The sequence below is a fragment of the Cheilinus undulatus genome, linkage group 7 (genome assembly GCF_018320785.1).
Source record: "Cheilinus undulatus linkage group 7, ASM1832078v1, whole genome shotgun sequence".
Lineage (NCBI taxonomy): Eukaryota > Metazoa > Chordata > Actinopteri > Labriformes > Labridae > Cheilinus > Cheilinus undulatus.
The window spans coordinates 37,452,136-37,470,665 of record NC_054871.1 but is presented as its reverse complement, the minus strand read 5'-3'; the positions used below and the strand labels follow the sequence as shown (position 1 = coordinate 37,470,665).

Below are 18,530 nucleotides of genomic sequence, written 5' to 3'. Positions count from 1 at the left end.
CTCCCTACTCTAGTTTTAATCAAGAAATGTCCAGTTCTGACAAAATCCCAAGAATGCTTTGAGGGGTTTTTCTTTCAAGTTTGAACAACTACTACTCTGACTCAAAGATATACTGATTAGATTTTAAGGGTCAAGATTATTAGGCCTCATATTCATCCCTCACTTGTGACAGTAGTTACTCCAGAAATCTTTGAGATAATTTCGCACAAATAACCACACTGACTCAAGAATATATTGACTGGATACACTATATGGACGAAAGTATTTGGCCAAAACCTGTGATCACACCTTGAATTCAGATGTTCTAATCAGACCTGTTGCTGTATAAAATCAAGCACTTAGTCATGCAGTCACCATTTGCAAAATTTGTGATACGAAATGGCTTGTTCTGAAGAGCTCAGTGGCTTCAAGAGTGGTACTGTGATGGATGCCATCCTTGCAAAAAGACTTATCGTGAAATTTTATTCCTGCTGGATATTCCAAAGTCAACTGTGAGTGGTATCATTAGAAAATGGAAGTATTTAGGAACAACAACATCGCAGCCATGAAGCGGAAGTCCACATAAAATGAAAGAGCAGGGTCAATGACTGATAAACCAATCCTATGTTGATTCCACTGGCATTGATAAGGTGCTGAAAATCCCTGATAGGTATGTGTAAACAGGTGGTACTTCTAGATATCTTATAAATGAAATAAATAAATTGAGATACAACAACCAGAGTGAAATAAAATGTATGGATTCTTGTTCACTAGGGCTTCTGAATGAAACAAGACAACTCTAATTAAATCTGGTTTTATTTCACAGGAACCTCTAAGCATCTCAAGAGAAGTTTACTTGTTATCTTGTATTTTTTAAGCTCTGAATTTCTGATCTGACAAAATAAGCAGTTTCAAAACAATCTCAAATCTGTACTCTGCTTTCAAAAATTTAAAGGAATAAAGAGACAAGGAGATAATTGAGGGGCGAAAAGCAGTGGATAAATGGATATCAATCTGAATAGCAGCATTATAAGAGATTTTCATCTGTTTAATTCAGCTTTTTAAGATGACTTTGTTGTCAGCAGGTATCTGAAATTCTGTTAATATGAGTCCTTGTGGTCTAAGCACAGACTGTTCAATATTTCATTGTGAGTGCAGGGAGACAAGCAGTAATTTTAAAACACAAAACAAAGAAAGACGGAGTGAATAACAGACTTCCTCTTTAACTTTATAAATCTGTTAGCATTGCTTCTGAAACATTTAAATGGTTCAATTCACATTTTGTGATGTAGATGAATGTAGCACAAAAACACGACAGAGTGCTGCAGGGATGATGTAGTCCGACCTCTACGTAAGTATAGGCCAGTTCCATCAACAAAAAGGCCTGAAGGGGGTTTTAATCAGTTTTTGGATTATTGTTGGAAAATAAGCTCAGTGGCAAAAAAAAAGTTTATGACATATTCTGTCAGACTGGGTGTATGGCGGCTGTGTAACAAGATCTTGATTTTCATTTTAGTATACATCTGTATAATTCAGGGTTTTCAACCCCAGATGAAGACAAAGAAAACCCTCCAGCAGCAATTATCAATGAGCCACCGCGGCCAACAAACAACAAACACACCAGCTACATGTGCCAGCTGCAGGAGAGAGAGTATTCGAAATATCTGGGATCTTACCACCAGCCGCTGCCACAGGCTAGAATGATCAGGTCTAAATATTTTTAACAATAGTGTCGAGTCAAGCCACAGCAGTTATCATGCTGATAAATATATTAATTTTAACTTTAATACTGGCTGAGCTCTGTGACACTGAACAGGAAAACTGGTGTAGAAAATGAATAGATAAACTGACTGAGCTAGTAACATTAACTGAGTCTGTGCTTGACCGCAGCAGAGCTGGAAAATGCAAAACACCATCACTTCTGACAGCCACTCGCACAGACTGCTCATTGGAATACATGCTTTAACTTCCACACACACATACACACACACAAAAATCTGATTAAACTTCTGGTGTAAATCTACCACCGTCAGTGCTGAAATACACGCAAACCTTTCAAAATAAAACCAGATTACACTTCCAGATTAAGTGTTTTAGTTATCTATATTTGATTAGTTGGACACTAAGAGCAATGTGCTCTATGTTAGAACAGTTAAATATGCAATGAAATTTATTATAGAATAAATCCTCTCCTTACATGGTATTTTGAAATGTATTTGGATTGCACTTCCTGTTAAGTGTTTTTAACTGATTACTGACTATTCTGTTTTATTAACACTCGTTATCAATTTATATAGTAAAGACAGTCGATGAAGAGGAAACAGTGAAATAAGTTCAGAGGGAATAAATAAGATCATTGAATCCGCAGTTAGACATGTAAAAAATATATAATTTACTACATAAATGAAATGGGCTCAATTTAATTTAAATTACATTGAATTTGAATTTCAATTAAGATGCTGCAGATGTTTTATCAGTCTGTGGTGGCAAGTGTTCTGTTTTATGCTGCAGTCTGCTGGGGAGGCAGTGTAACACACGAGGATGCAAGGCGTCTGAACAAACTGGTTAAAAAAGCTGGCTCTGTGGTAGGAATCAAATTGAACTCATTGGAGGATGAGGTGGAGAGACGCGCACTGAGCAAGGTGGAGGCCATTCTGAGAAAACATGGATCATCCACTTCATATCTCCCTCAGTGAGCAAAGAAATAACGGTGGTGGACGGCTCCTATCCCTGCACTGCAGGACGGAAAGATTTAGAAGAACTTTCATACCATCAGCTATTAGACTTTATAATTCTACAGTAAACAGACGAGAATCCCAGACGATTGAATTTCCCTTCGGGGATAAATAAAGTTCTTGTATTGTAAATAAGCATGTATGCCTGTTTGCATTGCAAAAGGCTATTTTGATCTGAATCATTGGTTGCATACATACAAGACAGGAAGTTAGTCACAATGTAACCTAACACAGCAAGCCACTTTACTTTGTAACATCTTAATCTGTTTTAAAGGCCGACCTATCATTTTACAACAGACAAATGCGTTCTGAGATATGCGGCATCCCTCATAAGCTGTCTGCCAGAGTTCTGTCTGAGATGGAAGGTCTGCAGCCAGACCCCTCTGGAAAAATCTAGCATTTAAGAGGAGCCAGGTGCTGCTACATGCGGCGATAATTAATCCAAGCAGCGGTGAACAACCTGCCGCTGCCCCAGATCACCACCAGCCTACACCAGCACAGACACAGGGGGGAATGAATGAGGATGCACTGGACCACATGGGACAGAAAAGGACTGATCCAGTGGCAGAATCAGGACAAGACAGACTCAATGTCTTTTGTGTGAGGAAGACTGATAATATCCTGCAGAGCTGAGTGCATGCTGTCAACAGAATTTTAAAAATCCAAACACTTTACATGAACCTGGAGGACTTGAATACTCATTCATTTCCAAGTTTTAGGACTCATCCCTCGGTACTCTTTAGAAAAAAACTGTTGCTTTACACCAGTTAAACTATTAGTTTAGATATCAAGATATGTAACATAAACCAGCCCAAAAATGGAAAATACTCCTCCGGTATCCTGCACCAGAAATATGTACCTCTCAACACAATACATTAATATACCTGGGAAATGACATTCACAGGTTCACCTCCTTTTATAACCCTTCCTGTCCATGACGTAATGCAGTCCAATGTCATTTTAATTGAGAAGCATTTATGTTTCCTCCTCCTCCATTTCCTCCATCTCATCTTTTTTAAACGAGAGGTTGCTGTTTCCTGTGCCGATGTCCAACACTTGTAAATTGGTGAGGTGTGCGAAAGAGCTCTCGTCGACAGTGTCCACAGACAGGCGGTTAAACCTTAAAGGAGAGCACAAAGAAGAGGCAGTGTGAGTCTTTCCTTCGCTTTAATGTTGATCAAAAATTCTTGGTTTTCAGAGGTTAAAAGCAAAACTTCAAACATTCAGAGGGGGTGGTCAACAGATAGCAGATGACATTTACAAATCACATCACTCAGGAGGATCAGACACCAGGCGTGACAGCTCCTCTCCACTCTGTGAGGCGTTTAAGCAGCACGTACACAACTCTGAACTGCACCCACTCTAATGTTTTAAGCCCATCACACAGCCACAAGTGTCAAACTCCTTTACAGCTAAGAAAATCTGAAACACCTGGAGTTGGCTCATCTGCTCAAGAGCTTACATGTGTCTCCATTAAAGTTTAACAGCCAACCATCATGCAATACAGATGCAATTACCAATGAAAACACACATAAACCCCTGTTTATTGTTCCCGCAGCTCTAAATTGGCTCAGGCCATCTGTGAAGGAGAAAAACATTGCAGCAGCTGATATCAACAAGAGGACCACAACAGCCTGGAAGGGGTCAAGGCCTTGTAAACACAAGACATGGAGCAGCTAGGTTGAGGTCAGTCAAGGGAACAAAAGCCTTGAAAATTTGAAGTGAAATCTGTTCTCTCCCTAGAAGAAGACGGCTGCTTTCAGCTGCACTGCTGGTGGGTATAAACTTAGTCTGCGTGGGACAAGTTAAAGTGGGAAACTTGCAGAGTTCATTCAAGTCAGAGAAGAGGAGGAGACTTGATTCTTCAGATTATAGTTCTCTGCTACACAAAGCCCAAGATATGATACATTTAAGGGATTCATTACCTAGGACACAGTTACTATGTGCTTAATGGGTAGGCAAAGCATCATCTGATGTTACAGCTGTTTTTACAGAGCATTAGTAAAGCATTACTGAAGGGCTATTCAATTACAAATTCAACAGAGCCAAATTTCAAAATAAAGAAATATAGCCAGGCCAGACATGTTTGGCGCCCTGTAAGCAGCTGATAATGTCAAACTTGAACCAAGACAAATTAATTTGATGAAAAATATGCACTTTTTATTTATAGTCTCCTTTTTAAATTTGGCAACATGACAAAAGCACATCAACAGAGCTGTATTTGAACATAACCTGAGGTAGTCGAAGTGTTTTTCTCACTTGAATAAAAATAGAATAAATAGAATGAAAAACTAAATTAAAATTCTGTAAATAAGAATTTTGGTCACATCTTACCCAGGCATATCTTTAAACACTTTAAACACACCTAAAAATGCATATAAACTAAATCTGTACAGTTGTAGCTACAGTTGAAAAGGGCATGTTTTATACTCGGTATCTTGGGACTATGACTTACTTAGGAGTCTACAACAAGTCGTGGTAAAACATCAACATTTTTTAACATTTTCTATGTAAAGGTACATTCTCAGTAACAATCTAAATAGACCAACAAGAGAACACAGAAAAACTATCAAGGTGGCTTCAAGGTGCGATTTGTCTGACTGCAGCTGGGATATACTGCTGCTGCATGAGGACCGAGGCACCTGTGAGTGCTTTGGGCCGTGGGAGGGGCCCACGGCAACTCACGTCAGAGTCTCAAAAAGTCTCCAACAACACCAGAAAAAAGTCACTAGTTTGTCGCTGGCCACTTTTTCGAAAAAGAATCGCTAGAGGGGTCTGAAAACCCGCTAAATATAGCGACAACGTTGCTAAGTTGGCAACACCGCATGTTTCCCAATGTGAAGCAAAAACAGATTAAAGCTGTTAGTAGAGATTCCTGTGTATTTTTCACAATAATGAAAATGTTTGAAATTGAAAATGAAGTACTTACCTATTGATCCCTACATTCAAAATTTAAAAAATGTCATTATTATCTATCCTAGTAGATAAGACGGACATATGACAAATATTTTAGCCTAAACTGTGTTCACATGGCTTGATTTAAAGGAGAGGAAAGACTGAAAAAATTCACTTAAGTGGAAGAAAAATAACTGGTCTGTACATTTGCTCATGTAAACTGAAAAATTAATTCACTTAAAACAACTAGTTAGTTTTGATATTTGAGTAGTGGGGTTAAAGACAAATATGATCTTTTAAAACAGCATACAAAACAAATAACAGAATATGAATCTTCATCCAGGTTATGTAATTGAAAGCCCCTTTAAAGATGAATTGCAGTGTAACTGCAAATTTGAATGTATTTAGAAGTCATTCTCTATGTGCTGCTGACTGTCTGGTGGAAGCGTAGGTCAAACAGCTGGCTACTTTCACAGAACTGATGGAGAGCTTGGACCACCTTTTTTACTTTTTAGTTTAGATGCCTATACCAAAAAGTAAAAAAAAAAAAAAAAAAAAAAAAAGTTATAGTAGACATGGCACTGGCTGAGTGTGAGATGTCCTTATTTTTATGCACAAAAGTTGGCAACCCTAACCTTAGCAAACATAGCCAAAGCTAGCTTAGCCTCCGGAGATTCAGTGAGCATTGCCCCTTCATACAGAAGGCCTTTGGGAAGCTTGACTACATAGCATTACAGACCGATAAAGTTTAAGGTAAAAATGGGCCAAAAATAATATTGGCGTTTACATATTGGACAATACTCTAATATTTAGTGCATATAAGAGTATGATGCAAGCTCACACCAGTAACACACTGGTCCTTAAGTATACACATCATCGACCCTTCTTGCTTGTTTACAGTGGATTTTCCTCACTGTGTTCACACACTGCCCTATTCTGACCTCAGGCAGAAACTTGCTGGTTGGCTGGCAGGAAAAAGCTGGGATAAAGTCGAGGTGATATATCCTAAAGTGATTTAAGTTTCAGTTAAAACTCTGCTTTAAATATAAAAGAAGAATTTGATCATTTTAAACAAACTTTTCAGCATTTTTCATGTAGGGTGGTACTCCTCTGCAGTGTCTCAAAACTTTAAATGAAAAAATAATCTCCTCAGAAAATCTGCTGACTAGTTTTCTTGGAAAGTTTTATCATAAATCCATACCCCTCTCAAAGATGTATGGTAGCTATGAGAGTACCACCAGCAGCAGGCTGGTTTAAGGTCACAGTGCCTGAGCATAAAAGTGTGACATGAAAACACAAATCTTTTCTTTGATCGTTTCATGTCAGTTTGTGTATGGATTATGTCAGATAAAACACAATAATCTCTTTTTTAAGGATTATTGCTTGATGTCTTTGCTCTTTGAGTCACATCAAAGTTTGACATTAACAATTTTCTTTTCATTGAAGCACACAAGAAAACTGCTCATGTCCAAGTGGGCTTCTTGATGAAGATTTGTCCTAAACTTATGTTGGTCAAACTCAAAAGGGTTTTTGGATTTAACCAGTTTTAAGAAGACCACAGACATCATGACAAATGATGTTTGCCATTTAATCCTCTAAATGCGTACACTAGACCAGGAGTTCTCAACTTTTCCTTTTCGGCCCACGACCCCCAAAATAAAGGTGCCAGAGACCGGGGACCCCCGCTGTATCTGAAGGTGGTTGAACAGCCATGCACATTCAAGAATAGTGCAGACAAGGCCATCCATAAGGGGGGATAAAAGGGAGCGCTTTCTGGGGCCCAGTCAAACTAGTGGCCCATGGAGGTCAGCGAAATCAAGGTTCACTGTAAAGTTAAGCTGTAATATCCATATTTTAGATTTAACCTGAATAATAACCACTCTTATCAAAGCAACAAATATATTCTTGTTCATTTATGCCATAGTATATAGCCTTCTTAAAAATGTAAACCCGATTTCTTTAAAATAGAATTGATTGGGTCAGAAGTGGCAAAAAGTCAATAAAAGTGGCATATAATTTGCAAAGAATGGCAATAATGGGTTGAAGTGGCAAAAACAGGCACAAACAGTGGTAAAAAGGGGTTCAAAAGTGGAAGAAATGGGTTTAAAGTGGCAAAAAATGGGTGGAAAATTTGGTGAAATGGGATTTAAAAGTGGGAACAAGTGGTTTAAACTGGCAAAAATGGGTTAACTGGGGCAGAAAATTTGACAGACATTGGCAGAAATGGGTTAAACTGGCAAAAATGGGCATCAAAAGTGGTTAAAAAAGGGGGGGTTAATAGTGGTAATAATAGGTCAACAGAGGCACAATGTGTAAAAAGGGACAAAATTGGTTTAACTGGCAAAAATGTGTTCAAATTGGAAAAAAAATAAGTGGGAAAAAGAGATGAAAATGGGTTTAATTCAGGCAAAATTGATGAAAAGTGGCAAATAATAGCGGCAAAATTTGGTGGGAAAAGTGATCAAAAGGTAGCACATATAGATGTTTTCTATTTTAGTTTGACACACTTTTCTGCTACAAAATGAGGCAACTGTTATTCAGGACACTAGCACCAGTGCTACTGATTAAACACACATGCACTGATATCATCAATAAATCACAACCACAGTGGGCCCATTCTCTGGCTGATCAGGGGCCCCTGACAAATCTGTGTGCAGACTTACTTTTTAACAGCTTTTTAAAATTATTTTGTTTTCAGCATAAATCTCACCAAATGATCATGTTTTTATTTTTATTTCCCAACCCCTACTAGACTACTGGGCCAGACCATGAGTTCATCACTCACTCTTAATGTTTTACATGGGTGTCTGTCTAAGATAAAGGCTTTAGTTACCACCAAATCACAATGCTTTCACATAAACAGCGTAGCCCACTTCTGCATGTTGGATAGCCTGTGTATGTTGTGTATTCTGTGTATGAATTTGCTATTTTTAATTTATTCTCTGCTGACGATACAAGTGTCCCCCTTGGAGATGACAAAGTTTATTTAACTTCTCATATTTTACACGTTCGTCACTGTTTGAGGGTAAATAGCCATTATTTTAGTTGTTGGCCTGTCCACAAACTGTCTGGTACAAGGGGCAGCACTTTGACAAATATTGAATTAAAAATGCTTTTCACTGATTGGTCAGCTGAAGTAAAAATGTACCATCAAAGCCAAGCCCCATCACCACGGTTCAATGAGAAGAGACTGTCAGGATAGCCGCTACATATGCACATGTACTCTTGATACATCAGGATGAGTCAATGATTGTTTCAGGCTCGTTTGTTGTTTTCTTCCTTTCAGAGCAATAAAATGCTAGTATCACATGCAGCACTTCTGTTGTACAAACATCTGACAATCTTTGACTTGCATCTTGTAGTCTGAGCCTACCTTAAGACATAACTTAAGCACAGCTAATGCACGAGACTATGAGACTCTTTCACAGAAACAGTCCCTTGCATGGTTAGGTTCAGTGTTGGGTTTTTTACTGTATGTGAACGTCAGGAGCACAGAAAAAAAAATCAAGCGCTCTTTTAATGCACACTCGTGTAACTCGCTGATTCAGGTGAATGACACATTAGCTTGAGTTCATAAAGTAGAGAGAGGAGAATGGTGAATTGGTTTAAATAAGGACACCTTAGGACATGTGGACACTACTTTGGATTTTTTGCACGAAAGGACAAGGATGTGAAGTGTCCAGGTCAGAAACTACGGTGGCGAGTAAAGGCAAACGGCCTGCAAAAGCCAGACACACTCTAAATGAAACAAAACAACTTCAATAGGAACGCCTTAACTTTAGAGACACAATCAAAAGTCCAAATGAACCAGTATGTAGTTACATCAGGGTGTGTGCTCTCACAGGAGTTAGAGCTGAATGTTGCTGTCCGCTCTAATTGTCTTTATAATTAATTATAATTAAATAATAATTCCCACTTTCATCAAAACAAGCAAATTTTCCTACATAGAAGTTAAAGAATAGTCTACTAATGGTTTATTTATTGGTCTCTGGGATAGCAGAAAATGGACATGATCATGTTTATGGATTGGGTGGTAAGGACTGTATGACTTACAAGCGCCAATGAATAAATTATGACTCAACAAAACAGCATCTCTATCACAGGTAAAATGTTTCAAACATCTCCAGCATTTTATTTACAATAAGGAGGGGAATTTGTTTGAACTTCAGATGTGATTAGGTTCAGACAAAATTTCAGCCACCAGTGTGAGAACTCAGGCCATTTGCAATGATCGGACCACAGTATAAGAACATAATTCTTTAATTCTGATCATGTGCCATGAAAGATTCAATCAGATAGTGAATGCTGAGAACAGAGGACCAGAGTGGGAGGCATTCAGTTTGAATAGAGGCAGGGATAAAACGTATACCCCCCAGAGATGAAAATGTATTATCAGAGAGGGGATCAGAGCCAAAAGGGGGGAAATATTCTCACCCTGATGTAACTACATAACTGGTAATGAGTATTATTATTGCCTAATGACTTTCAAAACACAATCATAGGCCAGTCCTCGGCTTGTTCTTTCTTCCATCTGTCTCTCCCTCTCGCTCTTCCTGCTAAAGCGCCCCCTGGAGGCCAGGATCTTTTTCTGAAGTTTCTGGTTTTGAAGGGCATTTAGGATCAGGAGTTGTTTTGAGTGGAAATCATTTCTATATTAGGAGCATGTTTGCCGTTCATGAATTTGTTTGATTCTTGGAGAGGAAATGTTAAGGTTACCTCCTGTAGCCTTCTTCTTGACACATCGTTAGTCTCATGGCATAATTGCCTAAGTCATTTTTGGCCAAATTGTTTTATTATAATTATGGTATATTATTGTATATTGTGATATTTCATATGTTACATGCAAAGTAAAATTTTTGGTGTGTTGAATTATTACCGCCTGGGATATGTCATTGATTAGCACTGACATTTATTTTTATGCATCATTATTTTTTGCATGTTTAAAATGTTAAATAAGATCAAAATTATACCATCATGGTGGAGAGTAGTAAAATGATTAATTCCAAGGCAAAAGCCCAGAATGGCATGGAGGTATAATAACATGTATGTATCTTGCTTTAAGGAAAGTAAGAAGTTTAAATGGGTTTCAATGGCGCATTTTTTGCACCTAAAAGCTTTAGTGTAACTCTTGTTACCGTGTATTTTAGACTTACTGTGGGAGCTGAGCTAGAAATAGCAAGATAAAATCAAAATAGACAACCCTGGCAAAATTCATGTCATATACATGAACACTGCCAAAATAAGCAAAAAAATTAAAAGTACATCAAATGTGCACAACCTCCCCAAAGGGTTCAAATCTAATGGATTACTTTTTTTGAGTAACTATCCAACACTGGTTAGGTTTATCTGAAGATCATAATTGCTTTTCAGATTTCAAGTGTTAAAATTTGGTTTGACATTGTAGAATGGGCAATTCTTTATTTTTGTCTCATGAACAAAAATATCTGTTTGTCCTTTTGCTTTCCTCGACCATTTCCCATCACTAGAGAGTGAGAACAGGACTCTTTTTAGAGCAAAGCTTATAGTTCATCTCTATTCCTATTATTTTGGCTGTAAGTGTATCTTAATTCCATATTTAAATACAATGGATGAACACAGTTACTGAAAAGTATGATGCTTTATGTAAACTTTGAGGTTCTGAATGTAATTTTCTAAATCAGACTTAACTTTCATATAGTTGCACAATTTTCAGAGGTTTATATTCACCATGATTGCACTCTTTTATCAATTTAAAAAAAAGACCTAAAAGATCAGGAAACAAAAAGTTACCATTGTCACCGCATTCACTGTGAGCTGGTTGTAAAATTATGAACTTAAAAAGCAGACAGAGGGGGAGCAGGTGGCCTAGTGGTCAAAGGCGCTCCCCATGTATGTGGGCGGCCCGGGTTCGAATCTGGCCTGAGGCCCTTTACAGCATGTCTCTCCCCCACTCTTGACCCTGTTTCCGATTCTAACCACTGTCCTCCTCTATCTAATAAAGGCGCAAAAATGCCAAAAAATAAATCCTGGGGAAAAAAAAAGCAGACAGAAAAATGATGTACATCTACCTGAGTGCAGGTAGCAGACTAAACACAAGTAATAACCTCACAGCCATTCTTCAGTCAAATCATATAATAATTTCCTGAGTGGAGAGCAATTCAAATGACAAGAAAACTTATGAAAGGGTCCTTTCACTAGACTTCAATAAAGCCCTGAGGAAGGTACGATTGACCCATTCCTCCTGATTAGTTGTATATGTACTCTGAGGTCAGAGCGCATTCAAACACTGAAGAAGGACAACAGAAGAGAGTTTAGAAAAAAATCAAAGACTGACAATTATCAGTGACATCAATCTAGTCATTTAGCAACAGTCATCCTGATGATAAGAACTAGTTTGTTTGTCCCTTACCGAAGGAAGATGCCTTTAATGTTTGGAGTGCCTTCGAATGCTGTCTCAGGAATGGTGGCGATGCGGTTACTCTGCAGGTAAAGGTACTCCAGAGACTCCGGCAGATCAGAGGGGATGTGTGTCAGCAAGTTGCCAGACAGGTCCAGTGTCTATAAAATAGGACCCATAATGAATGACTGTTCCCTCAGATGTACAGCGTGTAATAAAAGAATTGAAGATTCAAAGAATTACAGGAAAACACACTTAAAAATACAGTATGTAAAATTTAGCCACCAGGGGGCTCTGAACCAAGAAAATTACACAATATGACTAGTACAGACCAGCACCCAGCTACTTCTCGTTTTGACTCTGTTAAAAAAAAAACACACACACACCTAATAAGGCATATTTACTAAACAGAAAACAGCCGTTCTGTTTTACTTCATTCTCATAATGAAGGAGAAATTCACTGAAAAAGGCACTCCAGACAGAGGATGTGCACTGAAAGCAACGCTGGAGCGCTTGTGTATCCTGGCACCACTTTCAGCAGAATCCCAAAACTGTCTTTTCAGCACATTTTTCCATCTTTATGAGACATTTCATTGAACAGAGCCCTCAATACTCAAGAAGTGATATTGAGAAGGAGGCCTCAGAGGTGGGTAGTTCTAAGCAGCACTGGCCTTACCCGTAATTTCCACATACAACAGCTGTTCCTCGCTCCATAGCACCATGGTTTTGCTCCAACTGAAGGTGAATGACCTCACTCTATAGTGCTGCCCAATGGTCAGCTTAAAACAAGGGGAACTGAGAGTTCATGCAGGAATAGTATATCTATAGCAAATTATTTTGCCTTTTTTGTGATTTATTTGATATTCATTTCGACATGATTCCATTATTTTATTGTTGCTGTCATGAGTGAGTATAATATGAAGTAATGTTTGCAACAAAGAATCTGTGGTTTTACGTAAAGGTCTGTTTTTTTCCTTCAGAAGTTAGCTTTTCCATGCCAATTGTTCCATTGTACAGTGCCTATAAAATATTCACCCTCTTGAATGTTTTATCTTTTTATTGATTTTATAAATCAGTCATTGTCAATATAATTTGGCTCCCTCCCTCTCCCTTTACAAGCCTTCCAGGACTGGCTGCTGAGAGTCATACCCACTGCACTTCACAGTGGGGATGGTGTGTTTGCGGTGTGCAGTGTTTGATGTCTGCCAAACATAGCATCTTGTCTGATGGTCTCATCAGACCAAAGAACTTTCTTCTACTTGACAATGGAGTTCTCCACATGCCTTTTGACTGGTGAAGAACCAAGGCAACAGTTGTTATCACAGGGACTCTCCCAAATCAGCTACAGAGTAGTCATAGGTGTCTTGGTGGCCTCTTTCACTAGGCTCCTTCTTGTACAGTCACTCAGTTTGTGAGGATGGCCTGATGTAGGCAGATTTACACATGTGCCATATTCCTCTCATTTCTTGATGTTAGATTTTACTGAACTCCAGGGGATGTTCGATACCTTGGATTTTTTTTTTTTCTCCATCCCCTGACTTATACTTTTCAATAACCTTTTCTCTGAGTTGCTCGGAGTGTTCTTTTGTCTTCATGGTGTAATGGTAGCCAGGAATACTGATAAACCAGTGACCGGACCTTCCAGACACAGGTGTTTTTATCTTACAATCACTTTAGACACATTCACTGCACTCAGTTGATCCTCATTTCACTAATTGTGAGACTACTAGCACCAATTGGCTGGACCTGTGTTGAATTAGGTCAGTCACTCTGGAGGTGGTGAATATTTATGCAATAATATTACATTTTTTTAACTGACATCACTTTGTAGACATCTGTTTTTGTCAAACAAGATAAATTATACTGACCATGATTGATTTATAAAATCAATGAAAAGGTAAAACATCCAATGTGGTGAATACTTTTAATAGGCACTGTAGCTCTGTGACCCACTGACCTCATGATGACCTTTTGCTTGTGCTGCAGGATGAGGTGTGATGTTGACACAGTGATAATTTATGATCAGGCACCCATGCATTGTGTTTTTTATTTTGAAGTTAACCAGATACTTTGCACATTTTTCCAGCTATTCAGATCAGTCTGCTCTACATGTATGAACGCGGCAGTGGCCGGCGCTGAAAACAGACCTGCAGCAGATGAAACGAAGCAGGGCAGAGTGGCACTTCTGGGATGCACCAGAGCACGGGCAGTGGAACTGATTGTATGTGGAAACTGGAGGTTATTGTGCTGGAAATGCCAAGTGTGGTGGGGGTCCATGTTACAGAGGTGAGTTTGAGCGACTGAACTCACAACCTATAGCAGCCTCCATAAAAATAACTGACCCCAAAAAGACCCCTAACAATTATGAAAATTAAGAATTTCTCTTTCTTTGAACATACTGTAAGACCTCAATTAAAAATCTACATAATATAGGAATGGTCATTTTTTAAATTAATTTCAATATTTCAGTGTAGAAATTCTACAAACTGTATCTGTAATATGTGTTGTTAATATCCATCGTCCATTGTGGGAACCTAAAAACCAAGCCCTAATGTTGAACTTGTGCTGCAGGCTCAGATTTTTCCTCGGCTGCTCTCCATTGGCGGTTTGTAAAAATTCTTGGAAACACATTTGTACAAAATATAAACAGCATAACATACAGTTACTATAAAATGTTCACAACCTTGTAGTCTGAGTCAGAGATTGATTCAAGCTTTTTTTCACCAGCTTTTGCTTTTTCTGTGTAAGGCCAAACTATTTAAAAGGCAATGAGAAAGAAGCATTACTATTTATGTTATGTACTATTTATGCTGCATTACACAGTTTATGACTAAGCAGGGCATGCTATGACTGCTGAAATATTCCCCCCACACAGCTATCTGCATATTTTTGTTCTCATTGCTGAGATTTCACATCATTGTGAACTCCTTTACTCATTTTTCAATCAAGCACCCCTGCTCGTGAAACTCCATTGCAAAGGCCCTTGCAGATATTCACATTTGCATGATAAACTTTGTCCATATGTTTAAGAAATTCCCATGAAGGATTTTAAAAAACTAATTGCTTTAAAACCCAAAGTAATCCCATCATATCCTCCTGGTGCACCTTGTTAACACAAGTTGGATGTTTTTCAAGCTACAGCTCCATAAAGAGAGAGGACGAGTATCCCTCGCTGTCACTGAAATAGACTTTCCAGGTTTCCGTCCTAATTAGTATGGCAGATGTAACATCACATCACAACAAGGACGTCTGACAGAAATGTGGATACAAAAACAGCCAAAAGAGGAGGGAAAATTAGAGGGATGAGGGGTTGCAGAGAAAACAAGGATACCAATTCACCTAGTTTCTCTTTTTATGTGGTTTTTGTTGTCTTCCAGATCCATCTACACCAAGAGAAAAGGTACAAAATATAAATATAAATGTTCACATGAATGTCCTTACTGTTTTTATAAAGCCTAAACTGGATTTAAACTGCAAACATACAACAAAGAAAAGCATCATTAAAACTAAAGATGGTTCTAAAGGTTATCTTGACAGATTTTCCTGTGGTATGTGGTTTGTTAAGAGTAATCTATGATCCGATCATAAGATCATTTGAGCTCCTCTGAAATGACATTATAAATATTAAACATGCCCAAAATGAGAAATTCTGTTGTGTGGGAGGCACCGAGGACAGCCACGGAGGAAGCACAACAAACAGCCATGGCAACGATAGGTAATGTGAAGTACCAAGTTATATATAAAGAAGGATCAACTTCTTGTTGTATGGCAGCAGTTACACAATATGTCCTGCATATCATGTCAGAGTCAAACTGAAAAAGAAGAGCTGTACATACATAAATTACTACTGCAATGGTAGTAGTAGTAGAATGTAACAGCTAGCAGCATTTAGCTTGTACTCTGATGGTGCATAGACTATGCAAAAAGCCTGTGTTCAAAAAATTGATTCTGTAATATACCGTCTTGTCCATACATGTATTGATACAGATTTTCCAGGGTTGATATGGGTGTAAATGCTGTGAGCACAGTTTAAAATATACATCCATCATGGTGAAGTTAACAAAAATGACAGCAGCTGTCAAACTGCATGATGCAGTGCACGTCTCACTCAACCAGGCCAGTAACCTGGATTATTGCTTCTATCTACAGCCAGCAGGATAAGAGCAAAGATACTGGAATATTTCATCAACACATGACACCAGGCTAATAAGCAATTAGCAACAACAGCAAGGCTCACTGGGCTAATCTGTGTCGTCCCAACCAGAACTGACTGATGCCGTTTAGTCAAAATGTCCCTTAACTACTAAACAGAATCAGGAGAACTTAAGCAGCACTTTATGCTTTATTTGTAACAGCGGCGCTGATTTCAACAGCTTCAAGCAGCTGCTTCAGGCATTAAGAACAGCCTAATTCGTTGGTTCATCACAGAAACTGCAGTGCCTTTTTTAGTAGAAGGAATGCAAAAAGTCATTCTTACAAAGTCAAGTGCCCTATTTACCCATTCACGCCAAATTCACATAATGGTAGCAGAAGCCGTAGAAAAAACCCCAGAAAGTGCTATTCTCTTCACAAACATTTAGACATTGATGTCTATCCAGTGGGAGCTATTTGAGGTCAGGGTCTTGCTGAATGATGCTCTGAAATGTGACTGCAGGAGCTACAGGTCAGTGTCTAACTGACTTGAAAATGAAAACGCCAAATGTTTTTACCCTCTGTATATGATATATAAAAAGTGGAACTTTGAAGTAGAGTCTTAAACAAAGCTACACATCAGTCCTAAATGTCTTCTGTGTGGTCTTAAATTTAGATGGAACTAACTTTGACAAGATTAAGAACATTTGACCTCATGATAAAAATTACTGGGAATGGCTTGCAGGGAAATTCAAATAGCACCAACATCACATGGTGCAAAAATAATATTCAATTTTCTGTGACTGGGCATTCAAAGACTTAAATTAGATGCGGCAACCCTGAAGTTTCTTAATCCAGCAGCTTACTCACTTTAAGTGCACTGAGCTCCATCCAGGCTCCCTGGTAGACGGAGTTCAGTTTAAGCTGGTTGTCACTCAGGATGAATTTTTTCAGCTTCTCCATGCCGGTCAGCGCTCCATCTGGAATGGAGCTCAGCTGATTGTTCTTGATTTCGAGCACCTGCAAGCTGCGAGGAAGTCCCATAGGCAGCGAGTAGAGGCTGTTTCCTGACAGGTCAAGAGTTTCCAGCATTCTCAGCTTCCTGAAAGCGTCTCGGTGCAGCCTGGAGCTGGTCAGCTTGTTGTAGCTGAGGTTGAGCTCGGTCAGAGTGTACAGTAGGGCCAGATCGTTGCGGCCAATTTCAGAGATGGAGTTGTGGAGTAGCATAAGGGTCTTCGCCCTCCGGGGCAAACCCCTGGGAACCCGCTCCAGCAAATTGTTGTACATGTGGAGAGTGTGAAGCTTCTTTAAGCCCTAATGAAAAAACAAATGTAGAGTCAGGGGTTGATCTATTGTTAGAAGTCAGAAGTTCAAAATATCTGATAAAAAGCAGAGCACCTGGGTATCTTTTTGTCTCAGTCCTGTTGTGATGATAGAATATAAAATGAAAAACAAATGTACCTGGAAGGCAGCTGGATGGATTGAACGTGAGCGGAGTTTGTTATTGTGGAGAAGCAGGTACTCGAGGTTTCGAACAGAAGTAAGAGCATCTCCAGGGATGCTGCGGATGGAGTTCTTCTCCAAGTGCAGCAGCACTAGATTGCGAGGCAGGCCCTTAGGGACAACGCTCAGGTTGTTATTTGACAAGTCAAGACACTCCAGACTGCTCAGCTGGCTGCAAGGAGGAAGGAAGAGGAAGTCATTAAATCAGTGCTTTTATCCTGCACTATGTTTTCTCTGTGCTGCTGCAACATGACAATTCACAGCCGCGGTATTTACAGAGAGCGTGTGCCTGTTGGTGCACAGCTGGGAACAGATTTATGTAATTTCATTCAAGGCTTTCCTTTTATACGCTCGGCATCAAGATGTTTGTGTAGACCCCTCGGGGGTTTGAGAGAGTTTTTGTCCACCTGAAAGTCTCGTTGTCCATGCCCTCGTTGCTGAGGAGGTTGTTCTGAAGATACAGCTCTCTGAGGTTTGGCAAGTCATCAAAAGCTCCAGCTGGGATTTTCTCCAGTTTGTTGCTCTGTAACAACAGGAACAATCATTTTATCATCAATATCACCATATTCATGAATGAAGTGAGTCAGCATATACAGACACCTGTTGCATCAGACATCATTATACAGTTCTGCCCCCTCTCAGATGGCAGAAGGGGCAGGTTACTCACTGGATCCCAGAGCTAAATAAATAAATGTGGCAAATTCCCCATGGTGATCCATAATCTACATATTCAATCAGAGTTATATCCTGTTGTGCACTCACTGGGGTGTCCTACCAGGCAAGGTTGAAATTTCTGTTGTATACTGAAAGACATGGAAAGAAGGCAGGCATGGACCCCAGCTAACCTAACACACCAGATAGAGTGTTTAACACAGCTTTGGAAAGTAACTAATTACATTTGCTCAAATTAC

At 39.1% G+C, this 18,530-nt stretch overlaps 1 protein-coding gene across 3 annotated transcripts in view; it reads right to left on the bottom strand.

Moving 5' to 3' along the window:
- Positions 1-2,591: 2,591 nt before the first annotated feature.
- podn (podocan) overlaps positions 2,592-18,530 on the bottom strand; it is a 32,784-nt gene continuing 16,845 nt past the window's right edge. For 2 of the 3 annotated variants that reach the window (XM_041790579.1, XM_041790580.1), the window contains exons 8-12: positions 18,027-18,142; positions 17,578-17,791; positions 16,987-17,430; positions 11,998-12,146; positions 2,592-3,834 (exon numbers count right to left, since the gene is read on the bottom strand). In XM_041790579.1, the coding sequence (XP_041646513.1) occupies positions 3,690-3,834; positions 11,998-12,146; positions 16,987-17,430; positions 17,578-17,791; positions 18,027-18,142 (1,068 nt within the window). In that variant the 3' untranslated portion in view covers positions 2,592-3,689. Of the gene's footprint in view, positions 3,835-11,997; positions 12,147-15,324; positions 15,369-16,986; positions 17,431-17,577; positions 17,792-18,026; positions 18,143-18,530 lie in introns of all 3 variants that reach the window. The other variant, XR_005992068.1, reaches the window with a different exon arrangement.